The sequence below is a fragment of the Oncorhynchus mykiss genome, chromosome 22 (assembly GCF_057628025.1).
Source record: "Oncorhynchus mykiss isolate SJ-2025 chromosome 22, ASM5762802v1, whole genome shotgun sequence".
NCBI lineage: Eukaryota > Metazoa > Chordata > Actinopteri > Salmoniformes > Salmonidae > Oncorhynchus > Oncorhynchus mykiss.
In genome coordinates, this window is record NC_143043.1 from 10,135,865 (window position 1) to 10,159,091 (window position 23,227).

General features: G+C 46.1%; 1 protein-coding gene across 4 annotated transcripts in view; it reads right to left on the reverse strand.

Annotated features, from left to right (window-relative positions):
* LOC110501304 (Rho guanine nucleotide exchange factor 7a) overlaps window positions 1-23,227 on the reverse strand; it is a 67,400-nt gene that overhangs the window by 33,272 nt on the left and 10,901 nt on the right. For 3 of the 4 annotated variants that reach the window (XM_090215353.1, XM_090215352.1, XM_090215355.1), the window contains exons 5-14: window positions 22,110-22,311; window positions 21,928-22,016; window positions 14,619-14,713; window positions 14,219-14,314; window positions 13,864-13,986; window positions 13,517-13,655; window positions 13,228-13,287; window positions 2,301-2,447; window positions 2,006-2,092; window positions 1,697-1,775 (exon numbers count right to left, since the gene is read on the reverse strand). In XM_090215353.1, coding sequence (XP_090071479.1) covers window positions 1,697-1,775; window positions 2,006-2,092; window positions 2,301-2,447; window positions 13,228-13,287; window positions 13,517-13,655; window positions 13,864-13,986; window positions 14,219-14,314; window positions 14,619-14,713; window positions 21,928-22,016; window positions 22,110-22,311 — 1,117 coding nt within the window. Of the gene's footprint in view, window positions 1-1,415; window positions 1,478-1,696; window positions 1,776-2,005; window positions 2,093-2,300; window positions 2,448-13,227; window positions 13,288-13,516; window positions 13,656-13,863; window positions 13,987-14,218; window positions 14,315-14,618; window positions 14,714-21,927; window positions 22,017-22,109; window positions 22,312-23,227 lie in introns of those variants that run through there. The other variant, XM_090215354.1, reaches the window with a different exon arrangement.

The window sequence follows — 23,227 nt, forward strand, 5'->3', positions numbered from 1 at the left end:
AAGTTTTCATAACAATCGGTAATCGGCATTTTTGGACACCGATTATGGCCAATTACATTGCACTTCACGAGGAGACTGCGTGGCAGGCTGACTACCTGTTATGCGAGTGCAGCAAGGAGCCAAGGTAAGGTGCTAGCTAGCATTAAACATATCTTATAAAAAACAATCAATCTTAACATAATCACTAGTTAACTAGTGATCACTAGTTAACATGGTGATGATATTACTAGGTTAACTAGCTTGTTCTGTAGTGCAAATAATCGATGCGGTGCCTGTTAATTTATCATCGAATCACAGCCTACTTCGCCAAATGGGTGATGATTTAACAAGCGCATTGGCATTCGTACCTAACCATAAACATCAACACCTTTCTTAAAATCAAAACAGAAGTATATATTTTTAAACCTGCATATTTAGTTAATAAATTCATGTTAGCAGGCAATATTAAACTAGGGAAATTGTGTCACTTCTCTTGCGTTCTGTGCAAGCAGAGTCAGGGTATATGCAGCCGTTTGGGCCGCCTGGCTCGTTGCGAACTGTGTGAAGACCATTTCTTCCTAACAAAGACCGTAATTCATTTTCCAGAACTTTACATAGTTATGACATAACATTGAAGGTTGTACAATGTAACAGCAATATTTAGACTTAGGGATGCCACCCGTTAGATAAAATACAGAACGGTTCCGCATTTCACTGAAAGAATAAACGTCTTGTTTTCGAAATGATAGTTTCCGGATTTGACCATATTAATGACCTAAGGCTTGTACTATAATTAAGTCTATGATTTGATATTTGATAGAGCAGTCTGACTGGGCGATGGTAGGCAGCAGCAGGCTCGTAAGCATTCATTCAAACAGCACTTTCCTGCATTTGCCAGCAGCTCAGCACAGTGCTGTTTATGACTTCAAGCCTATCAAATCCCGAGATTAGGCTGGCAATACTATAGTGCCTACAAGAACATCCAATAGTCAAAGGTATCTGAAATACAAATGGTATAGAGAGAAATAGTCCTATAATAACTACAACCTAAAACTTCTTACCTGGGAATATTGAAGACTCATGTTAAAAGGAACCACCAACTTTCATATGTTCTCATGTTCTGAGCAAGGAACTCAAACGTTAGCTTTCTTACATGGCACATATTGCACTTTTACTTTCTTCTCCAACATTTTGTTTTTGCATTATTTAAACCAAATTGAACATGTTTCATTATTTATTTGAGACTAAATAGATTTTTATTTATGTATTATATTATTTTTTTTTTTTAAGTGTTCATTCAGTATTGTTGTAATTGTCATTATTACAAATATATATATAAAAATCGTCCGATAAATCGGTATCGGCTTTTTTTGGTCCTCCAATAATCGGTATCGGCGTTGAAAAATCATATTCGGGCGACCTCTAGACACAATACACACATTATATACACATCACATTATACACACACACACAACCTGGAGACACTCAAATAGACTGCCTGGAGGACACAATACACACATTATAGACACACACACACACACACACACAACCTGGAGACACCCAAATAGACTGCCTGGAGGACACAATACACACATTACACACACACACACACACACACACACACACACACACAACCTGGAGACACCCAAATAGAGTGCCTACAGGAGATAATACAAACACACTAATGTACGTTGTGAATACACCACAGTAGTCTTACCAGAAAGCTCAAAGGAGTTTTTGTGGGCCTCACTGTCCTCTAGCATGGTCACAGTCATACCAGTCAATGGTAGCTTCCCCTGTAGACAAGAAACCATCACCAACATCTGAACCCACACTAAACACGGTAGTTAATCACAACTGGGTCCTATTGATTAGGGAACACCGTAGCAAAACATTTTGAAACTGAAAACTAAAATGAACATTTCTTATTGGACAAGTTCATGTAGTCCCTCCCTCTTTCAGTCCATTTTCTTCCATTTGGCACCAAATCAATAAGACCCTGGTATAGTAGACTAAGGGGTTATACCTGGAATATGAAGCCACTCATCCTTGGACTGGCAGACAGCATGAGGAGGACATGAGGGAAAAGCATGAGGTAGCGCTCACACTTCTCCTAGAGAGAGAGAGAGAGAGAGAGAGAGAGAGAGAGAGAGAGAGAGAGAGAGAGAGGGAGAGTGAGAGTGAGAGTGAGAGTGAGAGTGAGAGTGAGAGTGAGAGTGAGAGTGAGAGTGAGAGAGAGAGCAAGAGCAGAGAGGGTTAATAGTATTTGACTCATGTACATTAGTTATTATAATGTTATTGTTCTACGGTTTTCCTCTGACCTCTGCTCCAGGGCTGTTAACCAGAGCCTGACTCATGTAGAGAACAGAGCCCAGTGTCCTGATGTCGTCTCCCTCCCACAGCCTGATGGACTCAGTCACTATCTGCAGCTCCAGCTCCTTCCTCTTCCTCACCTCCTGGCACTGGGCCTGTCACCGCGGAAACAACCATCAGCACCACATTACAGGTTGTCATGGGAACAGCATCAGTACCACAGACATTTATGACCACAGAAACAATGTGAAAGTGTGTGTCCATAGATACACATCTATATACAAAAGTATGGGGACACCTCTTAAAATTAGTGCATCGGCTATTTCAGACACAGTGTATACAATTGAGTACACAGCCATGGAATCTCCATAGACAAACATTGGCAGTAGAATGGCCTTACTGAAGAGCTCAGTGACTTTCAATGTGGCAAAGTCAACAGGATGCCACCTTTACAAGTAAGTTCCACAAATGTCTGATCTGCAAGAGCTGCCCCGGTCAACTGTAAGTGCTGTTATTGTGAAATAGAACCATCTAGGACACATATGTCAGAGTCAAGGCCCGCGGGCCACATCCGGCCCGCAAGAAGGTTTTTTACGGCCCCTGGGATGATCTTGATTTATTATTAGAACCGGCCCGCAGCAAGCCGGCAGCCCGCAGATCTTTTACACGCACCAATACTACATTTCCCACAATGCAAAGGTGACGCACCGAGCAGTAGGCTGCTTCATTTCAATATTTATTGGCACAGCAGTCGTCAGCATCACAGTAAAATTAACTTTCAGATACCCATCAAAAATGGCAAAACGGAAGGTGGATACTGAGAACCGGGGGTTTCAAACAAGGTGGGAGTCGGAGTATATGTTCACGAAGGTAGCTGGAAAACCTGTGTGTCTTCTGTGTGGAGAAAGTGTGGCGGTACTGAAAGAGTATAATCTGAGACGACATTATGAAACGAAACACGCGGACAAAAACAAGAATATGGACATGGAACAAAGGCTACAAAAGGCAGAGGAATTAAAACGAGGCCTCAAATCTCGACAGGCTCTGTTCAAAAAAGCCAAATCACAAGGCCAGGCTGCTGTCAAGGCCAGTTTTATTTTGGCAGAAGAGATCGCTAAATCAGCCCGGCCATTTACGGAGGGGGATTTCATCAAAAACTGCATGATTAAAGTTTGTGACGAAGTTTGCCCAGAAAAAAGGCAACTCTTTTTAAATGTGAGTCTGAGCAGAAACACCATTGCCGAGAGAGTAGACCAGTTGTCCATCAATCTAAAAGAGCAGCTTGTGAAAAAGGGAAAAGATTTTATTGCATATTCCTTGGCTGTGGATGAGAGCACCGACATTTCTGACATTGCCCAGTTGTCAATTTTCATCCGCGGAGTGGACTCCAACCTAAGCGTGACAGAGGAGTTTTTGGCTTTACGTCCTATGCATGGCACAACTACGGGGCATGATTTGTATGAAGAGGTGTCAAGATGTGTAAATGAGATGGAGCTGCCTTGGGAAAAACTCGTGGGTTTGACAACCGACGGAGCACCTGCGATGTGTGGACACAGGAGCGGACTGGTGGCGAAGATACGGGAAAAGATGCAAGAGGAAAACGCGACAGGTGAGCTGACAGCTTATCATTGTATCATACACCAGGAAGCGTTGTGCGGTAAAGCCTTGAAAATGGAGCATGTAATGAGCATCATCACGCGCACAGTTAACTTTATCAGAGCCAAAGGTTTGAATCACCGCCAGTTCAAGGCATTTCTGACGGAGTTAGAAACGGAGCATGGTGATTTGCCTTATCACACAGAGGTGCGATGGCTAAGCCAGGGAAAGGTGCTTCAAAGATGTTTCGAGCTTCGTGAGGAGATTTGTCTGTTCTTGGACAGCAAAGGGAAAGACACAACACAACTCCGAGACGAAATGTTTCTGTGTGAAATGGCTTTTCTGTGTGACATTACGAGTCATCTGAATGCAATAAACTTGCAGCTGCAGGGTCGGGATCGTGTCATCTCTGATATGTACAGTACAGTGAAGGCATTTAAAACCAAACTGACTCTGTGGGAGACGCAGATGCGGAAAGAAAATTTGAGCCACTTTCCCAGCTGCCAGACCATGAAAGAGAAGCTCTCTACCAGTGCGTTCCCGAGCACACAGTTGGCTGATAAAATAGGTATGCTTGCCGCTGACTTTCGACGCCGATTTGCTGACTTTGAAGCACAAAAAAGCAGGTTGGAACTGCTCGGTAACCCATTTGCTGTTGACGTGGAAAGCTCACCACCAAACCTCCAAATGGAGTTGATTGACCTCCAATGCAATGATGCACTGAGGGCAAAATATGCGGCAGTGGGTGCTGCGGAGTTCGCCCGTTTCCTCCCCGGCACAATGCCCCAGCTGCGCATCCAGGCTGCTCAAACGTTGTCTATGTTTGGCAGCACATACCTGTGTGAACAACTGTTTTCTTTGATGAACCTGAACAAAACATCACACAGAAGTCGACTTACTGCTGAACACCTCCACTCAATTCTGAGGATTTCTTCAGCTCAGAGCCTTACCCCGAACATTGATGAACTTGTGGAAAAGATGGGACACCACCAAGTATCACCCTCAACCTCAAACAAGTGAACATTACTGTGCAATCACATATTTAGAGTTTTTACTCAGTTCAAGTTTAAAAGTTAAAATTTAATATTTGTTTTCACTGCATGTTACTTCTCCTTAAACAAAGTGTTGTTTTTGATTAATAGATTTTTGCACTTTATTTTTTTGTATTTCAATCCAATTATATTTTAAAAATATTTCAGTTGAGTGGATGATAGAAAATTGCTATTATTGTTTTTTCTTTGAAGTAAATTTAGCCCACTTTTGCTAAAATAGAAAATATAGTCTACTGATGGTGCCTTGAATACCGGTTTCTTTCATTTAATGTTCATGTTATGGGGATATTTATATAAAAGGAAATTTGTCTTTTGTGTCTGTTGAAAATTAAAGATTACTGACAGAGCCATAAGAAAATATTGCTTTATTTATCTGATCATATTGTAATATATTTGTTAGGTTTTCAGTAGGTTCAATTAGGTTCACTAGACTATATGCGTCATTTAAAAATTTTTCAATGAACATTCGAACAGTCCGGCCCTCGTCTTGTAGCTGATTTTTTTATTTGGCCCTCCGTCCATTTGACTTTGACACCCCTGATCTAGGAGCAACAACGGCTCAGCCGCAAAGTTGTTGGCCACACAAGCTCACAGAACGGGACCACCAAGTGCTGAAGCGGGGAGGGAGTACAAATCGTCTGTCCTCTTATGACACGTCATTTCCGGTCACGACTTGCAGACTTTCGATTTGCTGTGCGTTTTGTTGCCAACCTGTTTTGCTACCTGACAAATTTACGGTTTTTACTTTTTAATTACCGTTTATATTTTAGTTTTTTCCTACTCAACTTTTCCACTCCGGACGCTTTATCTGGACACGGTTCGTCAGGACCTCCAACAGCCGAAGCTAAGTAGTAACATTAACATGATGCCTTCTAATTGCAGTCGCTGTACTCGCCTTACGTCGAGGATAGCTGTGCTACAAGCCCAGCTTCAGACGCAATCGCTAGGCAAGAGTAATTTCAGTGTAGGAAAGGATGAAACAGCGTCTGTGCCACCAGTAAGTACAGATAGTAGTATAAATCCCCTGGCACAGTCCCCGCAGCCGGACAACTTTCTCACGGTTTCTGGAAGGAAATGCTGTAGGAACGCTCAACCGGTGCCCCTCATTCAGCCGACAGAAACTTTCAACCGGTTTTCCCCATTAAGCAGCGGGTCGGAGTCAGAGGCCGAGTCTTCTCTGGTCTCTACTCCTCCCGTTACGGGGTCTGAGATGCCGAAGCTTCCCACCATTAGCTCTGACAAATTGAAAACTCTAGTCATTGGCGACTCCATTACCCGCAGTATTAGACTTAAAACGAATCATCCAGCGATCATACACTGTTTACCGGGGGGCAGGGCTACCGACGTTAAGGCTAATCTGAAGATGGTGCTGGCTAAAGCTAAAACTGGCGAGTGTAGAGAGTATAGAGATATTGTTATCCACGTCGGCACCAACGATGTTAGGATGAAACAGTCAGAGATCACCAAGCGCAACATAGCTTCTGCGTGTAAATCAGCTAGAAAGATGTGTCGGCATCGAGTAATTGTCTCTGGCCCCCTCCCAGTTAGGGGGAGTGATGAGCTCTACAGCAGTCTCACAACTCAATCGCTGGTTGAAAACTGTTTTCTGCCCCTCCCAAAAGATAGAATTTGTAGATAATTGGCCCTCTTTCTGGGACTCACCCACAAACAGGACCAAGCCTGACCTGCTGAGGAGTGACGGACTCCATCCTAGCTGGAGGGGTGCTCTCATTTTATCTACCAACATAGACAGGGCTCTAACTCCTCTAGCTCCACAATGAAATAGGGTGCAGGCCAGGCAGCAGGCTGTTAGCCAGCCTGCCAGCATAGTGGAGTCTGCCACTAGCACAGTCAGTGTAGTCAGCTCAGCTATAACCATTGAGACCGTGTCTGTGCCTCGACCTAGGTTGGGCAAAACTAAACATGGCGGTGTTCGCCTTAGCAATCTCACTAGGATAAAGACCACCTCCAAAAATCAGAAACTTTCTGTCCAAAAATGATGCAGAAAAATTAATCCATGCTTTTGTCACTTCTAGGTTAGACTACTGCAATGCTCTACTTTCCGGCTACCCGGATAAAGCACTAAATAAACTTCAGTTAGTGCTAAATACGGCTGCTAGAATCCTGACTAGAACCAAAAAATGTGATCATATTACTCCAGTGCTAGCCTCTCTACACTGGCTTCCTGTCAAAGCAAGGGCTAATTTCAAGGTTTTACTGCTAACCTACAAAGCATTACATGGGCTTGCTCCTACCTATCTCTCTGATTTGGTCCTGCCGTACATACCTACACGTACGCTACGGTCACAAGACGCAGGCCTCCTAATTGTCCCTAGAATTTCTAAGCAAACAGCTGGAGGCAGGGCTTTCTCCTATAGAGCTCCATTTTTATGGAACTGTCTGCCTACCCATGTCAGAGACGCAAACTCGGTCTCAACCTTTAAGTCTCTACTGAAGACTCATCTCTTCAGTGGGTCATATGATTGAGTGTAGTCTGGCCCAGGAGTGGGAGGGTGAACGGAAAGGCTCTGGAGCAACGAACCGCCCTTGCTGTCTCTGCCTGGCCGGTTCCCCTCTTTCCACTGGGATTCTCTGCCTCTAACCCTATTACAGGGGCTGAGTCACTGGCTTACTGGGGCTCTCTCATGCCGTCCCTGGAGGGGTTGAGTCACTGATGTGGTCATCCTGTCTGGGTTGGCTCCCCCCCCCCCCCCCCCTGGGTTGTGCCGTGGCGGAGGTCTTTGTGGGCTATACTCAGCCTTGTCTCAGGATGGTAAGTTGGTGGTTGAAGATATCCCTCTAGTGGTGTGGGGGCTGTGCTTTGGCAAAGTGGGTGGGGTTATATCCTTTCTGTTTGGCCCTGTCCGGGTGTGTCCTCGGATGGGGCCACAGTGTCTCCTGACCCCTCCTGTCTCAGCCTCCAGTATTTATGCTGCAGTAGTTTATGTGTCGGGGGGCTAGGGTCAGTTTGTTATATCTGGAGTACTTCTCCTGTCCTATTCGGTGTCCTGTGTGAATCTAAGTGTGCGTTCTCTAATTCTCTCTTTCTCTCTCTCGGAGGACCTGAGCCCTAGGACCATGCCCCAGGACTACCTGACATGATGACTCCTTGCTGTCACCAGTCCACCTGGCCGTGCTGCTGCTCCAGTTTCTTTCAACTGACCTGAGCCCTAGGACCATGCCCCAGGAATACCTGACATGATGACTCCTTGCTGTCCCCAGTCCACCTGACTGTGCTGCTGCTCCAGTTTCAACTGTTCTGCCTTATTATTATTCGACCATGCTGGTCATTTATGAACATTTGAACATCTTGACCATGTTCTGTTATAATCTCCACCCGGCACAGCCAGAAGAGGACTGGCCACCCGACATAGCCTGGTTCCTCTCTAGGTTTCTTCCTAGGTTTTGGCCTTTCTAGGGAGTTTTTCCTAGCCACCGTGCTTCTACACCTGCATTGCTTGCTGTTTGGGGTTTTAGGCTGGGTTTCTGTGCAGCACTTTGAGATATCAGCTGATGTACGAAGGGCTATATAAATAAATTTGATTTGATTTGATTTATGCAACACTCACTACAAACTTCCAAACTGCTCCTGGAAGCAACATCGGCACAATAACTGTTCATCAGGAGCTTCATTAAATGGGTTTCCATGGCCAAGCAGCTGCACACAAGCCTAAGATCACCATGCGCAATGCCACGCATTGGCTGGAGTGGTGTAAAGCTCGCCACGATTGGACTCTGAAGCAATGGAAACACATTCTCTGGAGGGATGAATTACGCTTCACCATCTGGCAGTCTGACAGACAAATATGTGTTTAGCGGATGCCAGGAGAACGCTACCTGCCCGAATGCATAGTGCCAACTGTAAAGTTTGGTGGAGGAGGAATAATGTTCTGGGGTTGTTTTTCATGGTTCAGGCTAGGCTCCTTAGTTCCAATGAAGGGAAATGTTAACGCTACAGCATACAACATTCTAAACGATTCTGTGCTTCCAACTTTGTGTTAACAGTTTGGAGAAGGCCCGTTCCTGTTTCAGCATGACAATGCCCCCCCGTGCACAAAGCGAGGTCCATACGGTTTGTCAAGATCGGTGTGGAAGAACTTGGAACATTATTGAACATTTATGATAAAAACATCCTAAAGTTTGATTCTATACTTAGTTTGACAAGTTTCTACGACCTGTAATATTACTTTTTGAACTTTTCGTCCGACGTCCGACTGGACCTGAACTCGCGTTTGGATTTGTTTACCAAACACCCTAACAAAAGAAGCTATTTGGACATAAATGATGGACATTATCAAATAAATCTATTTTTTTTGTGGAACTGGGATTCCTGGGAGTGCATTCTGATGAAGATCATCAAAGGTAAGTGAATATTTATAATGCTATTTCTGACTAATGTTGACTGCGCAACATGGCGGATATTTCTTTTGGTTGGTTTGGGCTCTGAGTGTCGTACTCAGATTATGCTTTTTCCGTAAAGTTTTAAAAAAATCTGACACAGTGGTTGCATTAAGGTTCCATACATAACACTTGAATTTTCATCTACATTTATAATGAGTATTTCTGTGAATTGATGTGGCTCTCTGCAAAATCACTGCATGTTTTTGAACTACTGAACATAACACACCAATGTAAAATGAGATTTTTGGATATAAATATGCACTTTATCGAACAAAACATACATGTATTGTGTAACATGAAGTCCTATGAGTGTCATCTGATGACGATCATCAAAGGTTAGTGATTAATTTTATCTCTATTTGTGCTTTTTGTGACTCCTCTCTTTGGCTGGAAAAATGGCTGGGTTTTTCTGTGACTTGGTGGTGACCTAACATAATCGTTTGTGGAGCTTTCACTGTAAAGCCTTTTTGAAATCAGACACTGTGGCTGGATTAATGAGAATTTTATCTTTAAAATGGTGCCTAATACTTGTATGTTTGAGAAATGTGATTTATGAGATTTCTGTTGATTTGTATTTGGCGCCCTGCAATTTCATTGGCTGTTGGCGAGGGGTTCCGCTGGTTAAAAGTGTCCCATACAATAAGGGGATCTGCTATACCTATGTTATGTCTGAAAAAGTCAGCTATACATTTTTCTGTCCTAGTTCTAAACAATTGATCATCTAGTAGGCTTTGATTAAATTTCCAATATCCTCGCCCACGTGGAAATTCTGTAAGAGTAATATATATGCCAATTATGTGATTATCCGACCGCATTCTGTCCCCTATCAATACTTTTTAAACTTTTGGTGCCAGAGAGAATGACATAAGAAAGTAGTCAAGACGACTAGCTTGATTAAGCCTCCGCCATGTATATCTCACTAGGTCAGGGTATTTAAGTCTCCATATATCCACTAATTCCAATATATCCATGACATTCATGATTTCCTTAAGTGCCCGAGGGTGATAGTTTGTAGTGTGATTTCCTTTCCGGTCCATAGAGGTATTTAAGACCATATTAAAATCTCCCACCATAATAATAGAGTCTAGTGATAAATTCTTATATATATTTTCAAAGAAGCTTGGATCATCATTATTCAGACCGTATAGGTTAATAAGCCATATCTGTTTATTGTCCAATAACATATTTAAAATAATCCATCTACCTTGATAATCTGTTTGGACAATTTGCACATTTGGATCAAAATTACTGTTAATTTAAAAAATCACCCCTTTTGAATTTCTTTGCCCATGGGAGAAATATATTTGTTCTTTTTCCACAAAACTTCCTCTAAAATTGTTGAATGGGTTTCCTGTAAACAATAGATATTATATTCCTTCTCTTTTAGCCAAGTAAAAACTGATTGTCTTTTCTTATTATCTGCTAGGCCATTACAATTGTAACTGGCTATACTTATTTCACCACTTACCATAATGAGACACAACTTTCAATTCTATTTATCAAAATATATGTTTGTAAACGTACCATTAAAAAGTAACATGATGATTGAGTGTCTATATAGCTGTACCATGATATTCACAATGCTACTAAGTAAACCTCCAATTGGTCCTCACTATTCCACCCACTAAAAGCCCTCCCAATCCCAATGCCCGGCAGACCACCCCCGACACCCCGTATCCCATAGCCCTGAACAGACTGGGATCCATCCTTCGAAAAGAGCACACAGTGCCATTTACCGAATTGAAGTAGATCAACTGCCAAATGCCTTTCCATCGCCCTCACCTCGATTTGTATTATATATAGCTGGGGATCATCCTCTATTGTCCCTAACATCTTTTACTCCTTTGCAACAGTTGTGGGATACACACATACACCCACACACACTCAACCCTTTCCCATCACACAACCATAAACTCACATTCTCAACAGTTGCACCATCCCAGAGCCCAACTCAAGAAAGGTATTGATTTACAAATGCACTTACAGTTGCAGCTGCATGAGAAGGCCTGCAAGACACGCCAAAAAATGGGCAGAAATTGAGAGATTTTATTATTGTCACATCCTAGATGATGGAGGTCAAATGTACACCTTTTCCCTGAAACACCCACAATACGGTCACCCATATTGACCATATTCCCAAGCATCTCCATGCAGTCAGACTTTTGATTTTGTGACACCAGGGTCACAATAATATACCCCCTCTCTGAATGTCCGAGTGTGACCCTCTCCCCATGGGTTACTGCAGCTAGTGTTGCCAGCACTGCCACTGCCTGGGTGGGGACACCCCACCGGAACATGTGTATGAACATAGCAAGATTCAACAACTGAGACATAAACTGAACAAGTTCCAGACATGTGACTAACAGAAATTGAATAATGTGTCCCTGAACAAAGAGGGGGTCAAAATCCAAAGTAACAGTGTGGTGTGGCCACCAGCTGCATTAAGTACTGCATCTCCTCCTCATGGACTGCACCAGATTTGCCAGTTCCTGCTGAGAGATGTTACCCCACTCTTCCACCAAGGCACCTGCAAGTTCCTGGACATTTCTGGGGGTAATGGCCCTAGCCCTCACCCTCTGATCCATCAGGTCCCAGACGTGCTCAATGGGATTGAGATCCCAAGACATTCCTGCCTTGCAAGAAATAACGCACAGAATGAGCAGTATGGCTGGTGGCATTGTCATGCTGCAGGGTCAAGTCAGGATGAGCCTGCAGGAAGAGGAGGATGTCTTCCCTGTAACGCACAACATTGAGATTGCCTGCAATGACAACAAGCTCAGTCCGATGATGCTGTGACACACCGCCCCAGACCATGACAGACCCTCCACCTCCAAATCGATCCCGCTCCAGTGTACAGGCCTCGGTGTAATCCTGTACCTGTCCCACAGGTGTGATGTACGGATGTACCGATCCTGTGCAGGTGTTGTTACATGTGGTCTGCCACTGCGAGGACAATCAACTGCCCGTCCTGTCTCCCTTTAGCGCCGTCTTAGGTGTCTCACACTACGGACATTGCAATTTATTGCCCTGTCCACATATGCAGTCCTCATGCCTCTTTGCAGCATGCCTAAGGCATGTTCACGCAGATGAGCAGGGGCCCTGGGCATATTTATTTTGGTGTTTTTCAGAGTCAGTAGAAAGGCCTCTTTAGTGTCTTAAGTTTTTATGGCTGTGACCTTAATTGCCTACCGTCTGTAAGCTGTTAGTGTCTTAACGACCTTTCCACAGGTGCATGTTCATTAATTGTTTATGGTTCATTGAACAAGCATGGGAAACAGTGTTTAAACACTTTACAATGAAGATCTGTGAAGTTATTTGGATTTTTACGAATTATCTTTGAAAGACAGGGTCCTGAAAAGGGGACGTTTATTTTTTTTCTGAGTTATTTTATCTTTGTTGAACCTTTATTTAACTAGGCAAGTCAGTTAAAAGAACAAATTCTTATTTACAAATACGGCCTACCCCGGCCAAACCCTAACCCGGACGACGCTGGGCTAATTGTGCGCCGCCCTATGGGACTCCCAATCACGGCCGGATTGTGATACAGCCTGGAATCAAACCAGGGTCTGTAGTGAGGCCTCCAGCACTGAGATGCAGTGCCTTAGACCGCTGCGCCACTCAGGAGCAGCAAAGTGGGGACCAACTCCATATGAATGCCCATGACTTTAGAATGAGATGTCCAACGAGCAGTGTCCACATACTTTTGGCCATGCAGTGCTTATAATTACTAAATGATCCTGTGTGTGCAAGTGATGCATGCTCATATATTCAAGTGTACCATAACACGTCGACTCATGACTCATACACACACACACACGTCATAGCATGCACTGCTAATGAGGTAACCATGGAAACAAGGGGTGATATGTGTGTGGGTGTGACTCACCGAGAGGCTCTTGAACGTTGTCATACACTTCTGGATGTCTGGCCAGTCGGGGTGACTCTCCTACAGGGAGCACAGCAGAGAGCATTTATACAGCTGTACACACACACACACACACCACTATCAGTGATTGACAACATCCTCTTACACATAAGACATGCACACATACATCATCAGTGAATGAGGACACTCTTACACACATGCCTGCACGTGACACACACAAACACACTCATACACACCCAGCATCTTACAAACACACACCTGTACGTGGCACACACACACACAGCCCTACCTCCATGTGTCTCTCCAGTTCCTTCGTTAGTGTAGGGTATTTGTCCAGCCTCATGAAGGGTTTACTGAGACCTGTGGTCAGGGTCAGGATACCTGGACTACTGGCTCCCTTCCCCTCCATAAACTCCCCCAGCTCCTCACTGGAGAGAGAGAGCAAGAGAGAGAGCGAGAGAGAGAGAGAGAGCAAGAGAGAGAGAGAGAGAAAGAGAGCAAGAGAGAGAGGAGTATTAAATTGTCAAGTCTAAATATATAGTCTTTACACTACTTGCCTGTGTAAAATTATAAATCATTGTTGTACAGTAAGAATGCTAGAACATCAGGTTCATGCTGTATTGGGTCTATGTTTACCTGTGCTGGGTGAGCACGTTGACTGCCGAGGGGTGATTGGAGCAGTAACCCACGTAGAGAGCCTTCATCTGGGGCATCAGGTTCATGAAGAAGCCCCCTACCCTCTGCTGGCTCTCTGGAAGTCTGCACATGTTGGGGGAAAAAACACACAGGCTGAGTGAAATCAAGGATCGCTGTATTACCAAAGCCAACGCATAGATGTTCCTATACCCTTTATTTACCTCGACGTAAAACTGTTGTGAAATAACCCAAGTAGTAGCAGGACATATCTAATTGGATTAGAACAGCAGTGACAAGCACTTTCTCTGATCCCTGTGTGCTGATTGGTGGAAAGTATGTGAGGGGCGGGACTTACTTGGTGCACTCCTCCAGTGATTGGACGAGCATCTGCTGGAAGGTGTTGATATCCTCCAGGTTCCCCAGGATCAGGTACACATCTGTACTGCTCAGTCTAGAGAGGGGGAGGAGGGAGGAGAAGAGGAGAGGAGGGAGGAGAGAGGGAGAGGGGAAGAAAAGAGAAGGAGAGGTGGAGGAGGAGGGAGAGGAGAAGAGAAGAAAGGGGGGTGGGAGAGAGAAAGAGAGAGGAGAGAGAGAGCATGAGTTTTGGAATGCGTCTAGTAGATTCAATCAGTGGCCATACAGTGTGTCATCATACAAACAGTACGACCGACAGACAGACAAACAGACAGACACAGACAGACAGTATGACCGACAGACAGACCCTGGTTTACAACAGTACAATGAGTGGAGCTTACTTCTCTGTGCTCTGGAGTGATCGCAGGTAGTTGGTCAGAAGGCTCTGGAGGTCCTTGGAATATTCTGTCTCTGTTTCTAGAATGTTCTGCAGCACCTGAGGAAAGAGAGAGATGGTGAGAGAGTGTGTGAGGGAGAGTTTTTCAACATTCTTGTTGGTTATTGAGGAGTATCACTCTATGGTTCAAGTTGTAATTTCATATATTTGTAACTCTGAGGCTGGGTCTAGTCATGTTATGGATGGTGGTGTAGATGAGACTGGGTCTAGTCATGTTATAGGTGGTGGTATAGATGAGACTGGGTCTAGTCATGTTATAGGTGGTGGTATAGATGAGGCTGGGTCTAGTCATGTTATAGGTGGTGGTATAGATGAGGCTGGGTCTAGTCAGGTTATGGATGGTGGTGTAGATGAGGCTGGGTCTAGTCATGTTATGGATGGTGGTGTAGATGAGACTGGGTCTAGTCATGTTATAGGTGGTGGTATAGATGAGGCTGGGTCTAGTCAGGTTATGGATGGTGGTGTAGATGAGGCTGGGTCTAATCATGTTATGGATGGTGGTATAGATGAGGCTGGGTCTAGTCAGGTTATGGATGGTGGTGTAGATGAGACTGGGTCTAGTCATGTTATGGATGGTGGTGTAGATGAGACTGGGTCTAGTCATGTTATAGGTGGTGGTATAGATGAGGCTGGGTCTAGTCAGGTTATGGATGGTGGTGTAGATGAGGCTGGGTCTAGTCATGTTATGGATGGTGGTGTAGATGAGACTGGGTCTAGTCAGGTTATGGATGGTGGTGTAGATGAGACTGGGTCTAGTCAGGTTATGGATGGTGGTGTAGATGAGACTGGGTCTAGTCATGTTATAGATGGTGGTGTAGATGAGGCTGGGTCTAGTCAGGTTATGGATGGTGGTGTAGATGAGACTGGGTCTAGTCAGGTTATGGATGGTGGTGTAGATGAGACTGGGTCTAGTCAGGTTATGGATGGTGGTGTAGATGAGACTGGGTCTAGTCAGGTTATGGATGGTGGTGTAGATGAGACTGGGTCTAGTCAGGTTATGGATGGTGGTGTAGATGAGGCTGGGTCTAGTCAGGTTATGGATGGTGGTGTAGATGAGACTGGGTCTAGTCAGGTTATGGATGGTGGTGTAGATGAGGCTGGGTCTAGTCATGTTATGGATGGTGGTGTAGATGAGACTGGGTCTAGTCATGTTATAGGTGGTGGTATAGATGAGGCTGGGTCTAGTCAGGTTATGGATGGTGGTGTAGATGAGACTGGGTCTAGTCATGTTATAGGTGGTGGTATAGATGAGGCTGGGTCTAGTCAGGTTATGGATGGTGGTGTAGATGAGGCTGGGTCTAGTCAGGTTATGGATGGTGGTGTAGATGAGGCTGGGTCTAGTCAGGTTATGGATGGTGGTGTAGATGAGGCTGGGTCTAGTCAGGTTATGGATGGTGGTGTAGATGAGGCTGGGTCTAGTCAGGTTATGGATGGTGGTGTAGATGAGGCTGGGTCTAGTCAGGTTATGGATGGTGGTGTAGATGAGGCTGGGTCTAGTCAGGTTATGGATGGTGGTGTAGATGAGGCTGGGTCTAGTCATGTTATGGATGGTGGTGTAGATGAGGCTGGGTCTAGTCAGGTTATGGATGGTGGTGTAGATGAGGCTGGGTCTAGTCAGGTTATGGATGGTGGTGTAGATGAGGCTGGGTCTAGTCAGGTTATGGATGGTGGTGTAGATGAGACTGGGTCTAGTCAGGTTATGGATGGTGGTGTAGATGAGGCTGGGTCTAGTCAGGTTATGAAGAAGGGGGAGAAGAAAGGAGGTGGGAGGGGAAAAGGCACTAAGGAACCTTTGCCTCGTGCTGGGGGAGGCCCTGACTAGAGAGAAAGGGCAGGTGGTCAGGATGGGAGATGAGGAGGAGGAGGAATGTGAGTCTGTGGAAGAGGACGATGAGGAGGCTTTATTTTCAGTCTCCTCCTCAATGGGTCCAGAGCTGACAACCAGTCAGACAGAGTGGTCAAAGTACACAGTGAGGGAACTGTCAAGGTTCCTGAATGAGTCTAAATGGAAAAACGTTCATCTTGAAGCTTTTTATTGCGATCCGGGAAAGTGTGTTAAACCAGTACAACAAGCTATGAAAAACGAGAGGCATGATGTCCTCTCACCCAGGAAATGTTTTAGGTTGAGGAGGTGGGTCAACAGTTTTCAGCTGTGCTAACATAATTGCAAAAGGGTTTTCTAATGATCAATTAGCCTTTTAAAATGATAAACTTGGATTAGCTAACACAACGTGCCATTGGAACACAGGAGTGATGGTTGCTGATTATGGGCCTCTGTATGCCTATGTAGATATTCCATAAAAAAATCAGCCGTTTCCTGCTACAGTAGTCATTTACAACATTAACAATGTCTACACTGTATTTCTGATCAATTTTATGTTATTTTAATGGACATAAAAAATGTGGTTTTCTTTCAAAAACAAGGACATTTCTAAGTGACCCCACACTTTTGAAAGGTAGTGTATGTAAAACCAAAAAAGGTACATGTGTTGTTTCTGCAGGAGACGCATTGTGTTGTGGTAAATGAAGTCATTTGGGGGCTCCGGTGGAAAGGGGAAAGTGTGCTAAGCCATGGAACAAATGTTAGTGCAGGGGTGGCAGTCCTTTTTGCACCGGGTCTGGCCGTAAAAATGTGCTCCTCAAAGGAGGTGTGTAGGAGTAGACTGCTTTTAGTAAAAGCAGAAATTAACAACAGGTGTTTTGTCCTTAGAAACATGTAGGCGCCTAACACAGGGAGCATCAGTTTAGGTGTCTCAGACAGGAACTCTCACAGGTTCGCTACCTGAGGAGACGCCGGTGGTCAGCGGGGACTGGAACTGTACGATGTATTTTACGAAAGATAGAAATGGGGAGGAGCCTGATTCAAGCTCAGTGGGGGGTGTTAAAGGACATAATTAAGCAGTTTGACCGAGTGGATGTTTGGAGAACTAGACATCCCAACACAAGACAGTATGCATAGGTGAAAGTCTTTGGGGCCAGGGTGAGTGCAGCCAGACTAGATCTCTTTTACATCCAAGAATCAGAGCAATAGACTGTTTGGCGCTACCGTTCTCCCGGTGGGTTTTTCGGATCACCACATAACCATGGCTCGGTTGTCTATTTCACCAGGGCCTCGGCAGGCATTCTATTGGAAGTTTAATGTAAAAGCTCTTACAAAATGCCACTTTTTTGCTCAGGTTTCCAGATTTTGGGGGAAATGTGGGGGCAGCAAAGAGAGGAGTATGGGTCTCTGAGTCAATGGTGGAATGTGGGGAAAGTCCAAATTTTGCTTTTCTGTCAACAGTATACAGCTCTATCATCCTTAGAAGCTAGGAGAGTATTGGGGGAACTAGAGTGCAGTATCAGTGAAGTGGAGGTAGAGCTGGTGGGGCAAGGCAATGTAGGCCTCCAGGCTAATTCAGCTGAATTACGTAGGGACCTGGGCAGTTTTTTCCAGATTAAAGCAAAGGGAGCACTTGTAAGAGCTAGGTTCTCCATGCTCAAGGAGATGGATGCCCCAGCTCCTCCTTCTTTGTTTTGGAAAGTCAGAGCGGTGAAGCCAAGGGTATGCATTGTGGCTGTCTGATGGGCGGGTGACCTCTGTGGTGGGGGAGATGTGTAATCAGACTGTAGAGTTGTATAGGGCAGAACTGTGTGATCCTATGTGTGCTCAGGTTTTGTTTGCAGAACTCCCTAAGATCTCTCTGACACAGAGGGATGAAATGGACATTCCCCTGTTGCACCATGAACTAGCAGAGGCCGTAAAACAGATGTCCCCTGGCCGTGCACCTGGGGAATAATTGGACTGGACTTATTTTGCGTGTTGCGTGAGTGGTAGGAGAGTTGCCGATGAGCTGCCGTCGGGCAGCTCTGACTTGTGTGAACTTAAGAACTGGAGGCCTGTGGCATTGCTCTGTGCAGACTACAAGATATTTGCCAAGGTCCTCGCTGACGGACTGAAGTCCCATCTGGACTTTATAGTACACAAGGACCAGACAAATTGTGTACCGGGACGCTCAATCACGGACAACTTGTTCGTAATCAGGGACATGTTGGACTTGTCGAGAGGTTCTAATGTGAACTTTGAACTGGTCTCCTAAGATCAAGAGAAGGCTTCTGTTGATTTGGGGAAAGGTTTTTGGCTTGTGTGGAGATGTTGTATGCTGGGGCGTCATGTATGGTCAAGGTGGGAGGGGGGCTCAGTAGGCCAGTCTGGGTGAGACGGGGCATTAGACAAGGATGCCCTCTATCGGGGCAGTTATATACACTAGCCATTTAGACTTTTGGGGCCTGCTACGCAGGAGACTGCAGGGAGTGTGCTGGACAGGCATGGGTGTGGTGACAGGCATTGCAGTGTCGGCGTATGCAGATTACGTTTCTGTGATGATCAGGGATGGGCAGGATATGCAGGAACTAGAGACTTTCTGAAGGTGTACAAGGGAGCTTCGTCAGCTAAGGTGAACTGGGGCAAGAGCAAAGCTCTTATGTGGGGCATGGAGGGATAGCCCCCCCCCCCCTCTGCTTCCAGGGGGTTTGCAGTGGGGTTGTGAAGGGCTTAACATTTTGGGGGTGTACCTGGGCTCGGAGAGGTGGGTCAGGAAGAACTGGGAGGCACTGTTACAGGCAGTGGTGTCAAGACTGGCCAGGTGGAGGTGGCTCCTGTCCCAAGTGTCATAAAGAGGGAGGGTGCTGATAATCAACAACCTGGCGGCATCCTCCCTGTGGCATAAACTGTCTGTCCTCAATCCCCCTGCCGGTCTGGTCGCAGACTTGCAATGCAAGGTGGATTTTTTTCTCACAGGGCTATCACTAGCTGAGGACGGCCATGTTGAAAAAAATTCAGATGACGTACATTTCCGTCCACGAAGGAGGCCAGGACCTGGTGGAACTGGAGAGCAGGGTGGCTGCATTCCTACTAAAGGCGGTGCAGAGACTGCTGTACCATACTGATGCTGGCTGGAGAGAACCAGCACCCGCACTGCTGAGGAGAGCTGAGTACAGCAGGTCTCTGATTTTTACTCTGCGTTGCTGAATGCCTGGCAGCTGCTGAGGCCCACACAAGAAGGGGGTGCGGAACCTGGGCTGTGGGAGAAGCCTATCTTCCACAATCCAGCCCTCCTTTTGAGATCGGTTCAATCAGCCTCCCTGCAGAAGTGACTGATGGCAGCGGGTTTACTAAGGCTGTGTGACCTGCGGATCCTGGCACAACAAACACAACTAACATCTCTTAGGCTACTTGAGAGATTCCTGGGGAGGTCCAGGAGGCCCTGTCTGAGCCGGTAATGTGTCTCTCTCTCTGTCTTTTTCTTTCTCTCTCCCTCTAGTATAGCACGTATTTACTTGTTCTCTCTTCTCAGTAAACCAGAGCACTGAGATACATTCAAATGTCAGGAACACAACACACACACAGAACTAGGTCAAGCTATCTGGAGTGGCCAGGGCACCTCAGGCCTACAGCGTTAAGAGTAATGTCAAGCTTTAAAAAGCCAGTTTTATTTTATTGAGGATAGTTACAGCAGTATTGAGAGACGCACGCAGAAAGAGAGAGAGAGAGAGAAAGAGACAGACAGAGAAAGGGAGAGAGAGAAAGAGCCAGAGAAAGGGAGAGAAAGAGACAGACAGAGAAAGGGAGAGAGAGAAAGAGCCAGAGAAAGGGAGAGAAAGAGACAGACAGAGAAAGGGAGAGAGAGAAAGAGCCAGAGAAAGGGAGAGAAAGAGACAGACAGAGAAAGGGAGAGAGAGAAAGAGCCAGAGAAAGGGAGAGAAAGAGACAGACAGAGAAAGGGAGAGAGAGAAAGAGCCAGAGAAAGGGAGAGAAAGAGACAGACAGAGAAAGGGAGAGAGAGAAAGAGCCAGAGAAAGGGAGAGAAAGAGACAGACAGAGAAAGGGAGAGAGAGAAAGAGCCAGAGAAAGGGAGAGAAAGAGACAGACAGAGAAAGGGAGAGAGAGAAAGAGCCAGAGAAAGGGAGAGAAAGAGACAGACAGAGAAAGGGAGAGAGAGAAAGAGCCAGAGAAAGGGAGAGAAAGAGACAGACAGAGAAAGGGAGAGAGAGAAAGAGCCAGAGAAAGGGAGAGAAAGAGACAGACAGAGAAAGGGAGAGAGAGAAAGAGCCAGAGAAAGGGAGAGAAAGAGACAGACAGAGAAAGGGAGAGAGAGAAAGAGCCAGAGAAAGGGAGAGAAAGAGACAGACAGAGAAAGGGAGAGAGAGAAAGAGCCAGAGAAAGGGAGAGAGAGAAAGAGACAGACAGAGAAAGGGAGAGAAAGAGACAGACAGAGAAAGGGAGAGAGAGAAAGAGCCAGAGAAAGGGAGAGAAAGAGACAGACAGAGAAAGGGAGAGAGAGAAAGAGCCAGAGAAAGGGAGAGAAAGAGACAGACAGAGAAAGGGAGAGAGAGAAAGAGCCAGAGAAAGGGAGAGAAAGAGACAGACAGAGAAAGGGAGAGAGAGAAAGAGCCAGAGAAAGGGAGAGAGAGAAAGAGCCAGAGAAAGGGAGAGAAAGAGACAGACAGTGAAAGAGAGAGAGAAAGAGCCAGAGAAAGGGAGAGAAAGAGACAGACAGAGAAAGGGAGAGAGAGAAAGAGCCAGAGAAAGGGAGAGAAAGAGACAGACAGAGAAAGGGAGAGAAATAGACAGACAGAGAAAGGGAGAGAGAGAAAGATCCAGAGAAAGGGAGATAAAGAGACAGACAGTGAGAGGGAGAGAAAGAGCCAGAGAAAGGGAGAGAAAGAGACAGACAGTGAGAGGGAGCGAAAGAGCCAGAGAAAGGGAGAGAAAGAGACAGACAGTGAGAGGGAGAGAAAGAGCCAGAGAAAGGGAGAGAAAGAGACAGACAGTGAGAGGGAGAGAAAGAGCCAGAGAAAGGGAGAGAAAGAGACAGACAGTGAGAGGGAGAGAGAGAAAGAGCCAGAGAAAGGGAGAGAAAGAGACAGACAGAGAAAGGGAGAGAGAGAAAGAGCCAGAGAAAGGGAGAGAAAGAGCCAGAGAAAGAAAGGGAGAGAAAGAGACAGAAAGGGAGAGAAAGAGCCAGACAGTGAAAGGGAGAGAGAGAGACAGACAGAGAAAGGGAGAGAGAGAGACAGACAGAGAAAGGGAGAGAAAGAGACAGCCAGAGAAAGAGACAGCCAGAGACAGACAGAGAAAGAGACAGACAGAGAAAGAGACAGCCAGAGAAAGAGACAGCCAGAGACAGACAGAGAAAGAGACAGACAGTGAGAGAGACAGACAGTGAGAGAGACAGACAGTGAGAGAAGTAAGTTGGATAACCAGGTCTTACCAGGTTGTAGTAGGTCTTGCTAATGGCCGTAGTGTCAACGCCTTTTGGGGGGCTCTTGAGGGTCCCAGATTTGGGGGACACTTGTTTGTCTCAGAGGGAGAGGGAGAAATGAGTTATTTCTCTCCATCTGATATTCCTGGGTTATAAGATGTCCAGTAGCAAGAATAATAAGGGATACCTACCACAGCCTTTGATCTCACGGACATAGTTGCTAGGGAACCAGCCGGTCTTGCCGTTGAAGTTCCCCTCCCACCAGCCGCCCTCCTCCTGGCGTGTCACATTGATGACATCCCCCTTGTTGAAGGACAGCTCGTCCTCATTGGTTTGTTCAAAGTTGAAGCGAGCCTTGACCAATAGCTGCGTCCCGCTGCCCTCAGACATGTCCTATAGGAGAGGTAGAGAGGTGAGGAGTGAGGTAGAAGGGGAGGTAGTGTAGTAGAGAGGGGAAGGTAGGTAGGTAGAGAGGTAGGGAGGTGAGGAGAGCGGTAGAGAAGGGGAGGTAGGGAGGTGAGGAGAGCGGTAGAGAAGGGGATGTAGGGAGGTAGAGAGGGAGAGGTAGAGGGGGAGGTAGGGAGGTAGAGGGGGGGGTAGGGAGGTAGGTAGGTAGAGAAGGGGAGGTAGGGAGGTAGAGAGGGGGAGGTAGAGAGGGGGAGGTAGAGAGGGGGAGGTAGGGAGGTAGAGAGGGAGGTAGGTAGGTAGAGAAGGGGAGTTGGTAGGTAGGTAGGTAGGTAGGTAGGTAGAGAAGGGGAGGTAGGGAGGTAGAGAGGTAGAGAGGTAGAGAGGTAGAGAAGGGGAGGTAGGGAGGTAGAGAGGGGGGAGGTAGGTAGGGAGAGAAGGGGAGGTAGGTAGGTAGGTAGGTAGGTAGGTAGGTAGGTAGGTAGGTAGGTAGGTAGGTAGGTAGGTAGGTAGGTAGAGAAGTGGAGGTAGGGAGGTAGAGAGGTAGAGAGGGGGAGGTAGGTAGGTAGGTAGAGAAGGGGAGGTAGGGAGGTAGAGAATGGGAGGAAGGGAGGTAGAGAGGGGGAGGGGGGGAGGGGGAGGTAGAGAGGGGGAGGTAGAGGGAGGTAGGTAGGTAGAGAAGGGGAGGGAGGGAGGTAGAGAGGTAGAGAGGGGGAGGTAGAGAGGGGGAGGTAGAGAGGGAGGTAGGTAGGTAGAGAAGGGGAGTTGGTAGGTAGGTAGGTAGGTAGAGAAGCGGAGGTAGGGAGGTAGAGAGGGGGAGGTAGGTAGGGAGGTAGAGAAGGGGAGGAGGGAGGTAGAGAATGGGAGGAAGGGAGGTAGAGAAGGGGAGATAGAGAGGTAGAGA